Source organism: Cyprinodon variegatus, unplaced genomic scaffold (genome assembly GCF_000732505.1).
Source record: "Cyprinodon variegatus isolate N-32 unplaced genomic scaffold, C_variegatus-1.0 Scaffold1133, whole genome shotgun sequence".
Taxonomy (NCBI): domain Eukaryota; kingdom Metazoa; phylum Chordata; class Actinopteri; order Cyprinodontiformes; family Cyprinodontidae; genus Cyprinodon; species Cyprinodon variegatus.
The window spans coordinates 179,295-196,349 of record NW_015151586.1 but is presented as its reverse complement, the minus strand read 5'-3'; the positions used below and the strand labels follow the sequence as shown (position 1 = coordinate 196,349).

Below are 17,055 nucleotides of genomic sequence, written 5' to 3'. Positions count from 1 at the left end.
GTTTTAGTTTATAAACCTAAATATAATTTTTAACTAGGCTTATTAACTTTTTAACTTAACTTTTTAATATTTCAATGAGCTTTCTACCTTTTTTTCTTGACTTAACTTTTTTTTTTAATCTTAATTTACAGTAGGTAATGTATCATCCAGGGCTCATCTAAATTGGTCAAATGCCAAAATAAGATGTACAGCCATGTAGAAGTATCTTTGCTGAATGGCTGGATATAGATCTAGTGCTTCTAGACCAATGGAAGTGATTAAAAATAGTAACTTGCCCTATAAAGGAATAAATAAGTCAGCAAGAGGAAAACTGAAAGAAGCAAGAACTGCATGAACGTAGAAGGATGATTAGGGAGAGGGAATCTCCTGGTTAAATGGACATTTCTTCTGCTGTACCTGCTAGAAAGATTTAAGTATGAAAAAATATTTTTTTTTTTGTAAATTTTGTACTTTTGGGCATTTCAACAGCTGAGGGAACTAGTCAAATCAGTGGGTTTGTTTTGTTTAAAAAAAATACACATATATGTGTTTCGTATTTACTTGTCAAAATGTATGGGTGTACTTTATATACCGGGAATATAAACATACACAGTTTATGTGAGGTTTGCATAAGCCGGTTCCAGACTGACGTAAGTCGGTTCCCAAGTGGCATAGGCTGGCATAGGCCAGTTCCCATATGCCACTTTTCAGATATGGGCCCGGCTGAAAAACTAGACTAAAACTTTTACACATTAAATTACTGAATTGTGACTAAATGATGAATTTTCTCCCAAAAAACTAAGAATACAACTAAGATCTGAAAGGCTGTCATAAATGATACTGGTGTCGTGATCTGCTGTGATAGCTGGCCTTAATTACTCATGACTTTCACCTGCTTAACTTTTTCCAGCTTCTAATTATCACTAATCTCACCCACCTGCCAGTTTCCCTTACATTGGGCTCAGTTCCAGCTATCATGGCCAGATCATTGTTTGCTTTCATTTTGTTCACGTTTGATTCCTGTTAGTGTTCTGTCTGTCAGTTTTGTTAGTTTTAAGTTTATTTCCAAGGTTTATGTTCAAGTGAGGAGTTTATTTTTGAGCCAAAGTCTTCAGGCTAGTTTTATCACTAACCAGTGGTGAGAGTGTTTCAGCATTTCCAGAGTGATTGTGTTTTCCTGATTCCGTTCCCTCTCACCCACTGGCCCTGTCTGGTCTGCTCGCCTGAACCTCTGTTAGACCTCCCAGGTGCGCTTCTGTTTGAGCTGGACGCTGGACGCACATGACTCTGAACCTGCCTTCTCACACTGATGGATTTCTGGAACCCGGATCTGTCCGTTCCTGAGTGGATCGGAACCCCTGACCAGACTGCGGACTCCTGGGTTTCAATATTACTTTGGTCTGATCTGAATCCCTGTCCTGGACCAGAGTCCAGCCTGTTCACTCGGGTTGCTGCATTGGGGACAATCTGGATGGCTTGACGTTGGCAGTGCATCGGCTTATCCTGCCTATGATTGAGAGGATGGACTGAACTGTTAGACCAGGTAAGTGACTCACTCTAATAATCATCCTATTTTCAGATGATCATGGTCACTATCAGACTTCAGAAAGCTAGAGTAAGTCTCACCAAAATGCTCAAATAACCTGGCGCTGATGGAAATGATCGGCGTTAATCAACCGCAGAACCAATTAGACAGGGGAGCAAAGGGCAAAGCAAAAAAACCGAACCATCAGCACAAAGAACATGAAAACTGGCTGGCATAAAATTAGTTTCAAAAAATGTAAAAGTTATAAGTCTAAGTCAGTGCACGATGGTAATTATTTAGCAGTTTACCTTAAAGCAACAGTATTAATGCAATTCACTGAGGGGTAAAAAGACAACTTAGTTTTTATTAAACATAAATTAAGTTGATTTCTGGATCGTATTGCTTGTGTTTACAATGGTTTTGTGTAAACTACTAACCTGACATACAGTAGGCGGAGCGAGACATGCATCTGGCTGTTGTCAGGTTAGTAAACTACACCTATAAAGACACAAATATTGGTTCAGGTCAACCGTTTTTGTTTTCATTTGGTTTTACAAAAAGATAATCCTTTTATACCAATGCAGAAATCTGTTTTTCTAGCAACTAATAGAAACATAAAATGTGCACATTTTAACACTCAATAATAAAGCCTCCATATTGTTTTTCTTTTTTCTCTTTTCCAAAATTTATTTCACCATGGAACTACTATAGCCTTACACACCATCCCTCTGGTTTACATTCATGAACTTTCTTATTCACATCCAATAACTTTCAAATGGGACTTGCCAAGTTCAGCGTATTGAACGGTCATTGAGATGATGTATTAGATATTAGCTATGCTTTGGTTGTGTTGATTTCAAACTCCATTAACATTTTTTGCGAGGATTTCTTTTACTTACACAGTAAAGTGTTGCATCATCATTTTTTACAGTACAAGCAAAGAGTTTATGGCGCATCATGCATGCTTGCAATACCAAATGCACAGGTACAATGTATATCATTTATTTGATAACATGGTATTCTATTGAAAAAAGGAGAAACATATGGATATACAGTATAAATCTAAGCCTAAATACATTTTGTGGCAGCACAGAACATTTCACATTCCATTATGGGACCAAGGCCATACAACACTTGAAGTCTTTGATGGCTGTTTTTTGTCTTTTTTTTTTCTTCTTAACGTAGGCTCACGTGGCATAGAGTAATCTCCAAAATGAGCAGTTGGCAGCTGTTGTCAATGAGTGTTGCTTAAAAGATCTTCTTTGGATTGCTCCAAGGTAAAAGTTGCTGCATGCATGATCAAAAAGATTTGTAGACTAGAGTTTATAACAACCGTATCCTGAAATACACAATTTCACTTTGCAGTTTGATAAAATTAGAACTCATACAGTAAACCATTCTAAAATCTCAACATACAACCCAGAAGCAGTAGTTTAAATTGAAATAGCCTCTCTGCCTGGAAGATCATTAATATCAACTTGCACAGAAAAAGTTATTGTTTGTCACAATAAAGACTACAATTGTAAACACACCAGTTAGAAATGTCTCTGGGCAGACTGTTTCTAGGAATTTTATAAACTTGGAGACAAAACAGAATTTGTGCCAACAACATAAACTATTTTGTTTTATTTACGTTGTGTTCTTACAGTACGTATCAAATTCTAGAGGTAGCCAGATCTCACACAAAGTCAGCGGAAGTATTTCTGATTTCCAGATAAATTGGACTTTTTTAGAATAGAGTCCAACGGCTAGTGAGGCCGAGCTTTCCTGTAATTCCTTGAGAGTCGTTAAAGGTTTTCGTCTTATTTTCTTTATTTTCATAGCATTTATTTTTAAATAATGACTGGCATCTGTTCATTTCTCACCTCTACACAGTAGAAAATGGACCTCCTTTACATAGTCATTGAGGCCCCCTTTTTAATCACTATTCCAGAAATCCAATTACATTTGTGCTTTGATTATTCAAGTACTATACATTCAGTTCTTTGTCATATTCTAGACTGTACATGTTACAATTATTTATTTCTTTGTGCCCAAACTCACCCTTATCAAGTATGCTGTTTTTTTTTCTACTCAACACTTCTCATACATGCACATAATCTGATGCATGAACAGAATTGCTTTGAACGTGCACAACCAGGTTGTAACTGTTTGCTTTGCGACCTAAGGTGGAATGGTACAGTTTTGCCAGAGAAAAAAAAGCACAGACAGAGGAGCCATTTTAAGCCACAAAACTGTTATAAGTTGACATTTGTCCACAGCTCAGCAAGCAGCACAGAAAATAAATGGTGTACAGATGCACTCCAATCTCAACATCTCTGTGTCTATTTTTCTCATCAAACACATGCAAAATGGAAAAAAAAAAATCAGTCCCTGGCCTCATTTCTTCTAATCACTTGCAATGTCAGAAGGGGTGGGTTACATTCTAATGGAGAAATGATGACCATGGCTCATTATCCTCTCCCTGAAAAATGGAACTGATACATTCAATGCTAGTATGTGCTTAAAATTACCCGACGGACTGGTTATCGTGGGCCATCTTTGTGTTCTGTGAAATCTATTGGCGTCATTCAGCAACAAATGCAGAGCTCACTTTTCAGTACATACAATAGATGGAGTGGAACTCCAGAATTTTGCCTGTGATAAAGATGTGTGTAAAGTCTTAAAATAAATGAATCATTTATTTGTTTGAGTACCTTTATAGATGATAGAACTGGTCATATCGCCTTTTAGTCATTTACTTTTTTTTTTTACCCAAACAGACCGCTTTTCATTTTTACCCACCACAGTAACATTTTGTGCTATCCTGGACTTCAGGGTGTGATAAAATGTTTTCAAATCTTGACCTTTTTTTTTTTATTACAGATGTTGTTAAAACATTAGTGGCTTTAGGTTGAATCACAAGCTTTTTTTGGATGAAACTAAAAGGGCTTTGAAACATGCCTTTAGCTGACAGAATAACCCACTAAGAATAGTAATTATATCAAAATAAAAACAAAAAATGTATAAACATTTTGCATTTAAGATTTAAAAAACATGTTTAATGTAATATGCTCTATCCAGAACTCCTCAAGTGGAAATCTTTTAGTTTCACCAGTTTTGATGTAAAAAAAAAAAAGCCTTTTTAAAGGAACCTTTTACTATCCGATTATTAATTGATTAATCAAAAAATAATTGACAGATTAATCAATTTGCAAAATAATCGTTAGTTGCAGCCCTGAAACTGACTTTTTGTTTTGCAAGAACCAAATTCAAACAATGTATTAAGGCTAACAGTGGAGTTTATATCATCCAACACTATCCAGTGACATTAGTTCAGTTCAACAATAACTGATACTAAAAGGAAGTTGAATTCTGCTGTAACTTTTTAGGTTGCATGGATCTTTTGTGCTTTCCAAGCGTACAACCTAGGATCGCAGAACTAAAGATGTGTGATTAAAGGGCTCTGTATACTCTGTGTCGCAGTTAGTTTGTTGCAGGTATGATGCAGATATTTTTGATTTATGCCAAATTTGGAAGCGTAGTCTGCGCTATGTGATTCCACACCACAACGCAAGAGGGACAATCATGAACTAGCTAGGATTGTGGGTGACCGTGTGTGGGTTTGACGAGCTTGTTTGCCTTCTACAACCCCTCATTCAACACCAGACTACACACAGTTCACCCATGAGTGTTCCCCAAAGACTGGCCTTGTCGCTACGTGTTTTGGCTTCGGGTGCAAACCAACAGGCCGTCACAGAGACCTACAAACTAGCGTCCTGTGCGATGTCTCGGATAATGTCTGAGGTGTGCCAGATGTTGTGGACAACACTACAACCAGAGTTTCTGCCATTAGGTACCAAACAGGAAATACGCATAGTGTAGAGTGGATGTAAAATTGAACAATCAGAGGCCTCCTTTCTGTCCTCCCTTCGAAGCTATCTGCAGCACTGTCTGTGATCTCCTACAATTTTGGGGAGGTGCACCAGAGTGTCTGCGGAATGGAGGGGCGGGGCATATCTGCGTTAAATTCGACACACACACACACACACAGACGACCTGGTTTCTGAGCATAAACTAGGCCTTACAATCACCAATATTAACCTCAACATTAGTATGAGTGTGTTCTGAACCTCATGTAGGATGTTCTGATAAGTGCAAGTAAAGGTGTTGAAAAGCTTATCAAACATATTATCTGCCTCAGATTCTACAAAAACTGTGGATATTTTAAATGTAAGACACAATTAGAACATCTGGTGCCTCTATTACATTTGCTCACACTTTTCCGCGCTGCCTTTACTCTGTCTTATATTATGTCAACTTTTTCCCCAATGCTCTAAATTTTTGAGACAGGTGATATTGTTATACGTTTATCACTGCCACCCAAGGTAGATCAGTGGGTAACCCTCTTATAAATGTCAGGACCTTTTAGATATGCACAAGGCGTAAAAAGTAGATGAAGAAAAGTGAACAAAATGCAAGTCTATAAGGGTTCTCGGAAAAGGTTTTTAACAACTAACAGTACAGTTTGGGATATGAAACAAAGGGGGGGAATTTGTGGAAACACCAACTGCCATGCATGGTGAAGGACTTGCCAGTCTGTGGGCTTGTTATATTTTTAAAGCCTCTGGCCATCATTAGAGTTAATTGAATCATAAAGTCTTTAAAGATGGAAAAATTTGAATTTATGAAGAAGTGTATCAAATAAATAAAAAATAAAAAAGTATTAATTCATAACATGGATCCTATCCAGACTTAACAAAAAAAAAAGAAACTTTTAGGTTAGATTTTTTAAGAATTCATCACTGTTAAATGTTGCTGCTGCAACAAAAGATACATTTATTTTATTCCTTTTTACACATCTTTACGGGTTTTGAATCATTGTGAGGGTAGCTGTAAGTAAGGAATTCAGAGAGCTAAGACATGCTCCAAAATGGATAAGATGCTTGAACTGACTTGTTACAATAACCCCTATCTTTTCCCATGAAATAAACTGACTGGGAGTCAGTGACAATCACAAAATTTGTTTTCTTTTTTTTTTTTTTTTTTGGGTTAAACACATAGTGTATGTATAGACATATATACACACCTATGTACAAAAAAAAAAATGTAAATCCACCATACTATCACAATAAACGAACTGGTCTTGAATAAAACAAAGTAGGTTAGGAAATAAAATAAATACCTGAAGACAAGGAGTACAAAAATATCATAATACTTTATGGGTTAAATAGTAACTAGTTTTGCCCCAAAGGGCCATTGGCAGTTGTTCTGAATAGAAAGTAAAATAAAAGAAAAAGTTTTATAAGCAAGTTTTGAAAATCTGAGTGCAAATTTGTCATGCAATCACATGAAGTTCTGCTTTTAATCTGAAAAGACGGCAGTTTTATTCATAAATTGTGCTTATTTTCTTTGTGTTTGTCCCCAACAAACTTAATAAAAATTCAAAACCTGAGACAAAAATCATCTTAAAGAACAGATTGAAAACATTTTGCTTACCAGATCAATGCACAGGAAATTGCAAATAGTATCAAGAGTATTATAAACACTATAAATGCATATGTTATTCTGTTTCTACACTGTGCCTACTTTAAAAATGCATAGCATACCACTTTTAATTGGTTAATTTTAGATATTGCCTGCACCCGATCAACTTTCAATAAAAAAAAAAATCTTGACTTTAACTGCTTTCGCATATTTTTTTAAATATATTTTTCAAATATATGTTTTTTAATTTGCTGGCTTTCTTTTTTTTTTTTTTTTTTACTATATACACATTATCAATAAGGGCATATGTTGGGGAAAAACAGTTACAAGTCCAAATTACAGTACATACTTAAAATAAAAAGTAAAAAGACCTCAGTGCTCAGGATTCAAAGACTGCAAATATATATATATATATATGTATGTATATATAAAAAACAATTTCAATGAGAACTTGGTCCAAAACATAATAGTCTTTAAGTCAGTGTTTTCTCTTTAATCTTGCTCTGTTGCAGTCTTTGACTCGACAGGTTCCATCAGGTACAAAAGCAACAGAAAAAAAGGAGAATGAACAAATGAAATGAAAGTCAAAATCAAACAATAATGAACACCAAAAACAGTTTGGATCAGACATAGTAGAGCCAATAGATCAGGTTGAATAGTGAGAAAACGGACGGGAAGATAATACGAGACCAGCGATCAATGGCATTCACGTCCGTCAGGTCGGGGATTTTGATTTTGAGCTGAGAGGATCGCCTCCGTAAGCGGCTCCGTTTGATCTGGGCAGAGCGGTCCAGGGAGTGGCGGCTGGCAGAGCGTGGCCCAACCCCGCCGCTCTGCTTGCGGTACTGGATGTGCGAGGAAGCCGTGCTGTCCAACTGCACCATGGACTGAGAGTTCCTAATGTCTGCCACACTGGTAGTGATCTCACCTCCTGCCACTTCGTTGTGGATCTCTAACGTGGTCAGCAGGATGTTTCCGTGGCCATGCGGTTCCGCCTGAATGGATTAAGAAGAAGAAGGAAAAAAATGGATGGAAATAGCAAAGAACTGTCAGGATTTTGTTGATTTGATAATAGTTTGATCATAAGCTATGTTGAGCTCCTCAAAAAAAAAAAAAAACTTTGGTATCTGCTTAAGTCGTTTTTTTGTTTAGGATCCATCCATCCATCCATTGAAATTATTTACTAAATATTTGACTGGACCAGGTCTACTGTAAACTTCCAGAGGCATAGACTGCTCCGCAGTCCGACATGTCAGATTACCTTTTTGTGAAGCTGATCTCTGCCAACAGAACTCTTATTTCCCAGACCAAGCCTATCAGTCCGCCTTACAGGCCTGAGGCACTCAGACGGGAGAGAACCTGATCTTGAGGAATACAAGTCCTCTGTATTCCCCTCTATTCTCTTATTCAGTGATGCTGTCCCACCCACAAATACCACTATAGGTGGTCCTAACTGGAACCTATGTGAGAAAAGGACTTAGTGCTTTATGTAGACTTGACTTAGTCTGTTTACCATACCATGGCTATAAAAAGTTTTTGGATCAAGTTTGAATCATACAGCCCAGACCTGTTTGAATAATATCCAGGTCAGATCACATCCACATCATAAAAAGCCAGTCTAGAGTTTGTTTAAAACTGTAAAGAAACCAACTTCCCCAAACAGTCTGGGAGTGGTTGTTTTGGTACGAAAGGGTTTTCTGTTAAAACATGATACGGGCCTGAATGAGACGATTAAAAGAACTCAATGGATTTTGTCCCTGAGTATGAACTTATGTAAAATCTAGGACAGTCTATGAAACACCATCCTACCTTAAGATTTGCATATCGATATCCAATCTCCCAAAATAAGATATAATACATGGATATTCTCACAAAAAAAGTTGGAATGCCCTTCCTCTTAGTTTGTTTAAACAGCTACCCTCTTATTTTGAAATGTAGCCAATCTGATAAAACTCCTGTGGGTCATATCCTGTCTTACTCATGTTTTTTTTTTTTCAAAATAGACAAGTGTTTCTCTGTCATCTGTCAAAAGACAGAAGAATAGACTTGATCAAACAATGGAGGAAGGCACATAAGTAATCGTGTCAACTCGAATGTCTTCCATTTAAAAAGGAGAATAATTCATTGATGAGTCTGAGGGGTAAGCTGCTACCTCCTTTCTTCTCATCCCTTAAATGTCAAAGGTTTAAAATGGTCAGGCCATCAAAATGCATAGCATTAAATGTCAAGTTAGCCATTTCAATTAGAAATAAAATGAGGGTGTCCTTATTTAAAGTAGTCACCAGAAATTGATTTCTTTTTTTGTTTAGTTACATTTAAAAGGTTTTAGTCTCTGGTGAGTTTTTTTATTGTTTATTTGCATCATTAGAACTTTTACAGATCAAAAATCAATGTTCAAAATACAGTAAACTTGTCCAGACATCTTAGAGATACACAGGCTGCCACAAAGTTCCTTGTATTTTTGGTTATAAGTGGCCATTTCTTCAAACCATTCTCATTAAGGTTAATGCAACATCTGCTCTGTCTCTACTGAATTTCTTTTTTTTTATGTTTGCTGAAACATTTTGATAGCTCTATAGAAAGATTTGATAAAGCTTTTCAAGTTATTAAACATAATGTCCATAGCTGCATGTTGGTTATTTTATTCTCCAAGTGAACAGTTATATGTTTTTAAAACATTTTACAGTACACTATTTTATTGTTTATCTTTTGATTATTTAGTATTATGTTATTCTTATAAATTTTTCTAAGGTCCACATTTGTGCAACAATTTTTTTCGATAATCTTTTTGCTGCTATTAACACCAGAATTTCCCCATTGAGGGGCAATAAAGGGATATTCTATTCTATTCTATACTATTCTATTCTATAAAGTAGTTTTACTTTAAGAGAACTGTAGAAGAGCAAACTTAACGCTCAAGAGATAAAAGAGACATACTAAACCCCCACTTAATTTATCCTCAACTCATCTACCACAAAATAAAGCCAAAAAAATCTGTATATAAATACCATAGACCCTATAAAAAGTCTATAGTTAATATTAAAGCACCCTTGTAGAAGCGTTTTAAGAACATTTTCAAGTATATCAAGTAAAATGTTAATTCAATAATCAATCTCCACTATCAGCATGTTTTCAAATAATTGCCGATCCCTATTTATAACACTGATTAAAAAAATTAGCTGGTGTAATTACCATTTTACAATTAAGGCACAAACTTTGTAACTGTTATTAAAGCACTCATAACTGCAAGGTGTCCATTTGGTGGGCTATTATTCTTGATTCTTAATACGATCTAAAACATATCCAAAACACAAAAAAAACCACACTGTACATCATAATTCATGCCTATGAAGAGTGCTCCACAAAACAGATTAACAGAAATGAAGAGTGGAAAGTTGATTCTTCATGCAAATGTAGCAACTGGTGAAGTCCCACATTTTTGCTAAAGAAAAACAAAAGTTGAGTTTTATTTAAATCTACCCATTTTTGAACAGTTTTCAAATGTGTTTTACAGTTTATTGAAGTATAATATACATAAAAATTACTGTTGGAAAAGTTATAAAAGAAAAAAGTTATACAAACGATTAACACACTTTTAGATTGTGCTGCTTTGAGACAAATACACAAGAGTTTACATCTTTGTTACTTAACATGATGGAAAATCTCAAGCAACATGTAGCATCATTTCATAGCATATTAGAAATTATTTTCAGTTTTTTGATAAAAGCAATTAGATGCGTGGATGTTTCAATTTTTGGAGATAAAATATTTTGATATAAACAATGAGATTTTGTTTATCCTACTAAAATGGTCCTGCCGCTTACACTGACCCATTCTTTTCTCTATTTAAACAACCAAGCTGACAATTTTTTATCTGTGCAGAGAGAACAAAATTCAGCAAAAACATTGGAAAAAAATCCTCCGATTTGTGAAGAGTTTTTATATCCAATTAATATCTTTTACATTTCACCCATAATAAGGATATAGTTGCTAAATATAATCAAGCTGTTTTAGTATTCAAAGTAACTAATTAAAAATAAAGCATATATTTTTAATCCACTTGTCAGATAAAATGACAGAGGCAGTGAATTTCTAAGGATATAGAGACAGACTTCTTAGAAATTGTTCCTTTGTGTTTTGACCTCCACAGCAACATCTTTTAAGTACTTTCTTGAGAAAAAACAAACTCATGCACAAAACAGCATGAATAAAATTAATAAGGGACTGCCACCACCCCATAAGGGTGCTGTAGGGTCTCCCAGTGTCTCTCATTGTGCATATAGATCACTAATTAACTGCAAGATCATCTGTGGTCATTTCAAGTGTAGAGAGATGCTTGATGAGGGACCTCTGCAGTGACTACCTAAAGGAAGTCAGGCTGACCATATCTTACATGCGCTGTGATAAAAAATGACTTTCTGATGAGTTCAATGAGAGAGCCTTTACAAGCAGCATGCATAAAGAATGAGCTACGAGAGGAGAACACGGCATCACCAGTTCCAACAATGTAAGCATGAACGTCACTTTGGTAAATGTCATGGAGATGTTTTTTTTTTTTTTTGCCTTTTCTTCTCACATGGATATAGAGATATTTTGCACAAAGGCAAAAACCAGATGTTGACCACATCCATGTTGGCTGATGGGCGATGGCGGAGTTGACTTGAGGAAATTGAAGATCCTCATTTGGAGAAATAAAAGCAAGAATAACTCACCGAGCGTGAGTGGCGAAGACCTTTAATCTGATTGGACCGTTTTAGGGATGCGGTCCTACTACCTGCCTCCTGAGGAGATGAAAATATTCAGCCACATCTGGGGACACATTCCTGGAAATCCACTTTGTCAAACTATACATGGAACATTAACCAGCCTGGAATGCCGTCATCTTCTCTTCTTGCTATGTTCACTTTTGGATTTTCTCTGTGTCTTTGTACATAACTGTAAGCGACAGCGTCGTGATTTAAGACAAACTTCAGACTTGTTCTGATAATAAGGGGATATTGCATAATTATATGTGGTTTTGTAATGTGAAATAAAGAAAGCATTAAAGTAATCAGGATGCTTGTTTTTGATGCTGATTGCTATATTTATTCTGATTTTTTTGAAATGACAATCATGCAAATTTCGAGAACCTTAAATGTCACTGCAAAAATGATTCCAAATTAGATGTTTCTAGTTAGTGAGTGCAAAACTTTTTCAGTGTTTTCAAAATAAATGGGAACCCTTTGTATGCTGTAATGTGAGGCGTGTCAAGGTTTGGGCCAATCTTACCCGTGCTGCATCGTACTTGGCCGCTCTCTCGTTGTTAGCCTTCTCTGCTTTCTCCGCCAACTTCTTCTGCATCTGAGGTCCTCTCCCGAAGAATATATAGTTGACAAAGGCATACTCAAGGAGGGCGAGGAAGACCATGACAAAGCAGCCCATCAGGTACATGTCGATGGCCTTAACATAAGGAATCTTGGGTAACGTCTCCCTCAGGTGGGTGTTGATGGTGGTCATGGTCAGCACCGTAGTGATTCCTATGGTAACATGGAAGCAAATGTTAGGAAATTAAATGAAAAATAACAATACATTAAACGGAAGCTTATCAAATGTAAGTTTTAGCCTAAATATGGAGCCTTCTTAAACCAAAAAACAAGAAAAGAGAAGGACAGATCGAAGGAAGGTGAGACTCAAGGGTTGAAAGAAAAATGACTAAAAGGGGGGACGACATGGAGACGAGACACAATGACAGAAGAAAAAGAAGGAAGGCCATTTTGATTAAGAAGAAGAGTACAAGAGAAGAAAGAAACTAAAGAGGGAGGAGGCATGAATGAGTGAGCGCAGGAGGAGTGGACACAATGAAAGAAAAGAATGGGACAAATCTGGAAAAAAGGAAAGATGATGAAAATACAAACTTTATTAGTCTTTCCATATTTATCCAGATCTTACAAAAAAATTTTTCCTTACTTTTCAAAAATGCATAGAAACCCTTTGAGAAGTAGAAACATAAAGCAAACCAAAACTTACCAAAAATAATTTGCTAACCATTTCATTTTTTATCTTATATGCATGGACTTTACTTCGGCTTCATTGAAATTCAAAGGTCTGCCTCAAAAAACATCCCACTGCCCCTCGGTCATCCGGCGGAAATAACTCATTAGAATAGTGCTGCATGTACCTAGCTCCAAGCTCTTGCTAACCTTACACTGTCAGGCTAAAACATAGTTCTCCACGTATTAGGCACCGTCACACATGGTGGGTTGGCGTGATAGGAGAAGACGCCTATAAGTGCACTTGGTTGACACACATCAGCATCAACAATAGCTTGGAAAAAGTCACCGTGCAGCATTAATAACACAAGATAATAGTTACAGATCAGTTTGTATGAATAAAATTAGGGCAGAGGTTAGACTTCAATTTATTTTAAAAGGACTTTATGGGACTGTAGCATAGTCATGAATTTGGGAACACTTTTCCTCAGCAGAGAAACTGTTCAGAGTTAAAGGGTAGAAGATGAACTGTAAAGTGCCTTGAGATGACATGTTTTGTGAATTGACGCTATATAAATAAAATGAATTGAAGATAAAGCAAAATATTTGTAAATCCAGGAAACAAAGCGGCAAAAGAAATAGCAATAAAAATAGTTTATTTGTGTTTTGAAACGACCTAGTCAAAGTCCAGATCTAATCCTGAATCTAATCCTGATGAAAGATATTTATAGGGTTTTAATCAATCTATTTTGAAAAAGCTGATTAGACTTGCAGTAAAACATGGTCCAACAAAGTATTAAAGGTATAGTAGAGGATTTCTGCGAATTTCTACTTAAAAAATGCACATGCACAACCCTGTACCCGCTCCAGAGAAGAGTGCGAGAGCATGCACAAGCCAATTTCTTATCGTTTTGCTAACAATGATGTAAATAAGATTTCTCCAAATAACATGCCAAACTTTCCCTGTTGAGTAGAAACTTCGCAACTGAGGCATGACTGGTAGGCCCGACGTGTTTTCAGTATACTCCATAGTGTGAAAGACTCTTCTAAAAACACTCTGGTTTGGTTTCTCTCTTCTGAGGTCTTTCCCTTCTCAAACACTTCATAGACACTTTTTCAGTTATGACCCTCTGCCATTTTTAAGGAACTGTGGTGAGAAAGGCGAACTTTACTGGCTGAAACTGTAGCTCACAAAACATATACACCTGAAAGTGTGCATGCTGGGAAACATATCAACAGAATGATTGCCATTAGGAGAACCACTTATTTTGATGATCCACCAGGAAAAAGAACATCCTTCACTATACGTTTAACCCAAGAGAGCTGAATACATATGCATGTTACACTTTTGGGATTTGTGTCGGCGAACGATTGAACAATTAATTCCAATGAAATATGTTTCAGTTGGCTTTAACAAAACAAAAAGAGAAAATTTCAAGGGCAATGAAAACTTAAGTAAGAGATTGTATCTCAGACATTCATGCAAATGTCAACCTACTGCAATCCAATAAGAGCATCTTCAATATCAATATAGGACAACCACATCTACCCTACCTCATTTACTTACGTCGGAAATAAATGGAGTCTATCAGCAGTGTGGGTGCCCATATAACACACATAGACATCACTTTTGGTGTCGGAGTGTCATAAAGTACAGGGAAGACAGGAAACAGTCAGAGGGCTGGGAGGAGAGCGCAGGATAGCTAAGGTCAATGTAGCTCTTAGTGTGATTTATTGGCACATTACAAGGTTAGTACCACTTGCACATGTGTAGGTGCATGGATGTGTGAATGCGATCGTGCATGTACACACACTTCATTTCTCAGCCACTACTGGATGCTGCGGTTGGATGGCACCCTTTTTTTTTTTTTGTGTTTAACAACACCCTTGCTCTTTATAAGTGTTCCCAATGCTGGGCCGTTACTCTCTGTCCTGCTCTCACTCCCTCTTTTTTCTTGTTACTGCCTCCCTCATTCACCAGTCGGACAATTTAATCAAGGGGCAGAGCGCCTGTGGGCCTAGCTGCTTTTCCATCACACCGCTGCCCTCTGTGGACAGAAATACAGCTTTACGGCTCTCTCTGTCGTTGGTCTGGCTTGCCCTTATGGTTCCCTCGCCTTCCAGTCTCTCATCTTCATTCCCTTGACGGATATTTTCATAATTTTGTGCGGACTGCTCACGTTGCAACTCCCTTTTCTTACATGTCCCCAAACCTCTTCTCCTCTTTAATTCCTCAAACAAAGGCACTAAGCAATCAAGTCTCATCTAATCACGGTCCAGTGTACCACCAGCAGTACATCTCACCACTTTAGACGGGAAGTTTCATGTTGTATGCAGTAAAGCAAGTATAAAATGGAAATTCTGGTTACTTGGATATTTCCTCACTAACAAACAGCACAAATTCTCACACCTTCTAATGTATGTATATATTACATAAAGGGGTGTAATAGAATAAAGGGAAGAAATCAAGAAAAGAAGAAAAATATTTTCATCAAATGGTCTGGAAAGAGTTACGAGAACATCTCTATAGCTTTGAGACAGTTTCTGAAAATGTGAAAAAGTGTGTGCCCAGCCTACTAAAATAAAAGGCTCCATCCAGTGGCCAAGTCCTATCCACATTTATATCCTGTTTTTAAGGTATGGCCATAAACACTGATGTCGCAGAGCGACCAAAAAAGCCAAGAGCTGCTGAATAATGTAAGCTGTTGCCAACCCCTATATATTCAATTATTCGTTTAAAACTGATTCTGTTGTTTAATAAAGTTATTTTCTAAATATAATTTCTGGGGGATAACTTAAAACGTATAAGTGTGACAATAAAAAAAAAAGGAAGAGGAAATGGATCTTGATGGAGGTAAAACCTTCTTAAGGCTCTGTAATACGTATCTTCAATTACACTAAATGTTCTCCTAACTTCAGCCTACACATTGACTGATCATACGATCCAGTGATAAATGAGTGCCATGTCTGTGGAAAATTGGATGCAACCAGATTATGGTGCATACAGGTAATTTGTAACTTAGAAATTCTTCAGACCTGCTCAGGAAAATAAGATTCCCCTTCAAACAATCCAATTGTTTGCCTGCTGCCTGCTCAAATTGATTTCCCCTCCAATCATTACTTTGCTCTTACCAGGAGGCTAGCGGACTTAAAAGAAGAATCAGCACCAGACACACACACATTCTTCCTTAGTATCGAGGTACATACTAGAACTTCATAATGGTCCATCAGAGAACTAAGTGGACCCCTGGATCAGGGCACTAATTGAATATCTCTGGTATTCCTTCACTCTTTGCTCACAAACACAAAATCAGACACTCTAAGGCAGGCAGTAATGACCGGATATTGCATGCATGTCTTAACGAAGGGAAGAAAGAGACAAACACCCGCTTTTAGAAAGCAAATAGCACTTGGAAAGAAAGATAAATGATTCATCAAGGTAATGGATAGCACCATGTTATCCAAAAAGCATTATGACGTGTTAAAGGCATTATTGCTCCATTATCTATCCATACTGTATGACTGAAGATCCGAAGCAGGAATCCGTTTACATGGTCGTAGTTGACTATTTGTTTCCCGACTCCACTGTTTACTATAAGCCCCAACTAAATGTACAGAGCAAAGCAGTTACTACGAAAAAATGGTTATTCAGTTCATGATCTAAGGTCAAACTGTCACAGTATCTCATATGAAATGTTAAATATTTAATTGTTCCTAGCATGTTGAATAGCTGGATGTTCTAAAAACAAAAAAAACAAGAAAAACATTATTTACTCAATTAATCTTGTTAGATCTGTCATTATTGAAAAAATGCTGCAAAGTTTCTTAACATGAAGCATGTCCTGTGAATACTTATTGAGTGCCTTAAATTAAGGAAGTAAATGTAAGCTTATATTATAAGCCCCAGATAAAAAGTTGACTACTTTTAACTTGACACACTCTTGTCTATTGTCTCTCTCATTTTGAAGTAAAAAAGAAATACTACTATTTCCATTTCCCAGCTGTGTTGGCAAAGCCCACTAATAAAGCCCTTCTGTCATGCATAAAACTTAGAAGAGGCTCTCATTGAACCACAGGCTAATAATGATTTACAAGCACAGCCGCATATTATAGCTG

At 36.7% G+C, this 17,055-nt stretch overlaps 1 protein-coding gene across 2 annotated transcripts in view; it reads right to left on the bottom strand.

Moving 5' to 3' along the window:
• Nucleotides 1-6,114: 6,114 nt before the first annotated feature.
• LOC107101689 (gamma-aminobutyric acid receptor subunit beta-3-like) overlaps nt 6,115-17,055 on the bottom strand; it is a 53,493-nt gene continuing 42,552 nt past the window's right edge. Inside the window, exons 8-10 of one of the 2 annotated variants that reach the window (XM_015400693.1) lie at nt 12,239-12,486; nt 11,683-11,751; nt 6,115-7,965 (exon numbers count right to left, since the gene is read on the bottom strand). In XM_015400693.1, coding sequence (XP_015256179.1) covers nt 7,594-7,965; nt 11,683-11,751; nt 12,239-12,486 — 689 coding nt within the window. In that variant the 3' untranslated portion in view covers nt 6,115-7,593. The remainder of the gene's footprint in view (nt 7,966-11,682; nt 11,752-12,238; nt 12,487-17,055) is intronic. The other variant, XM_015400694.1, reaches the window with a different exon arrangement.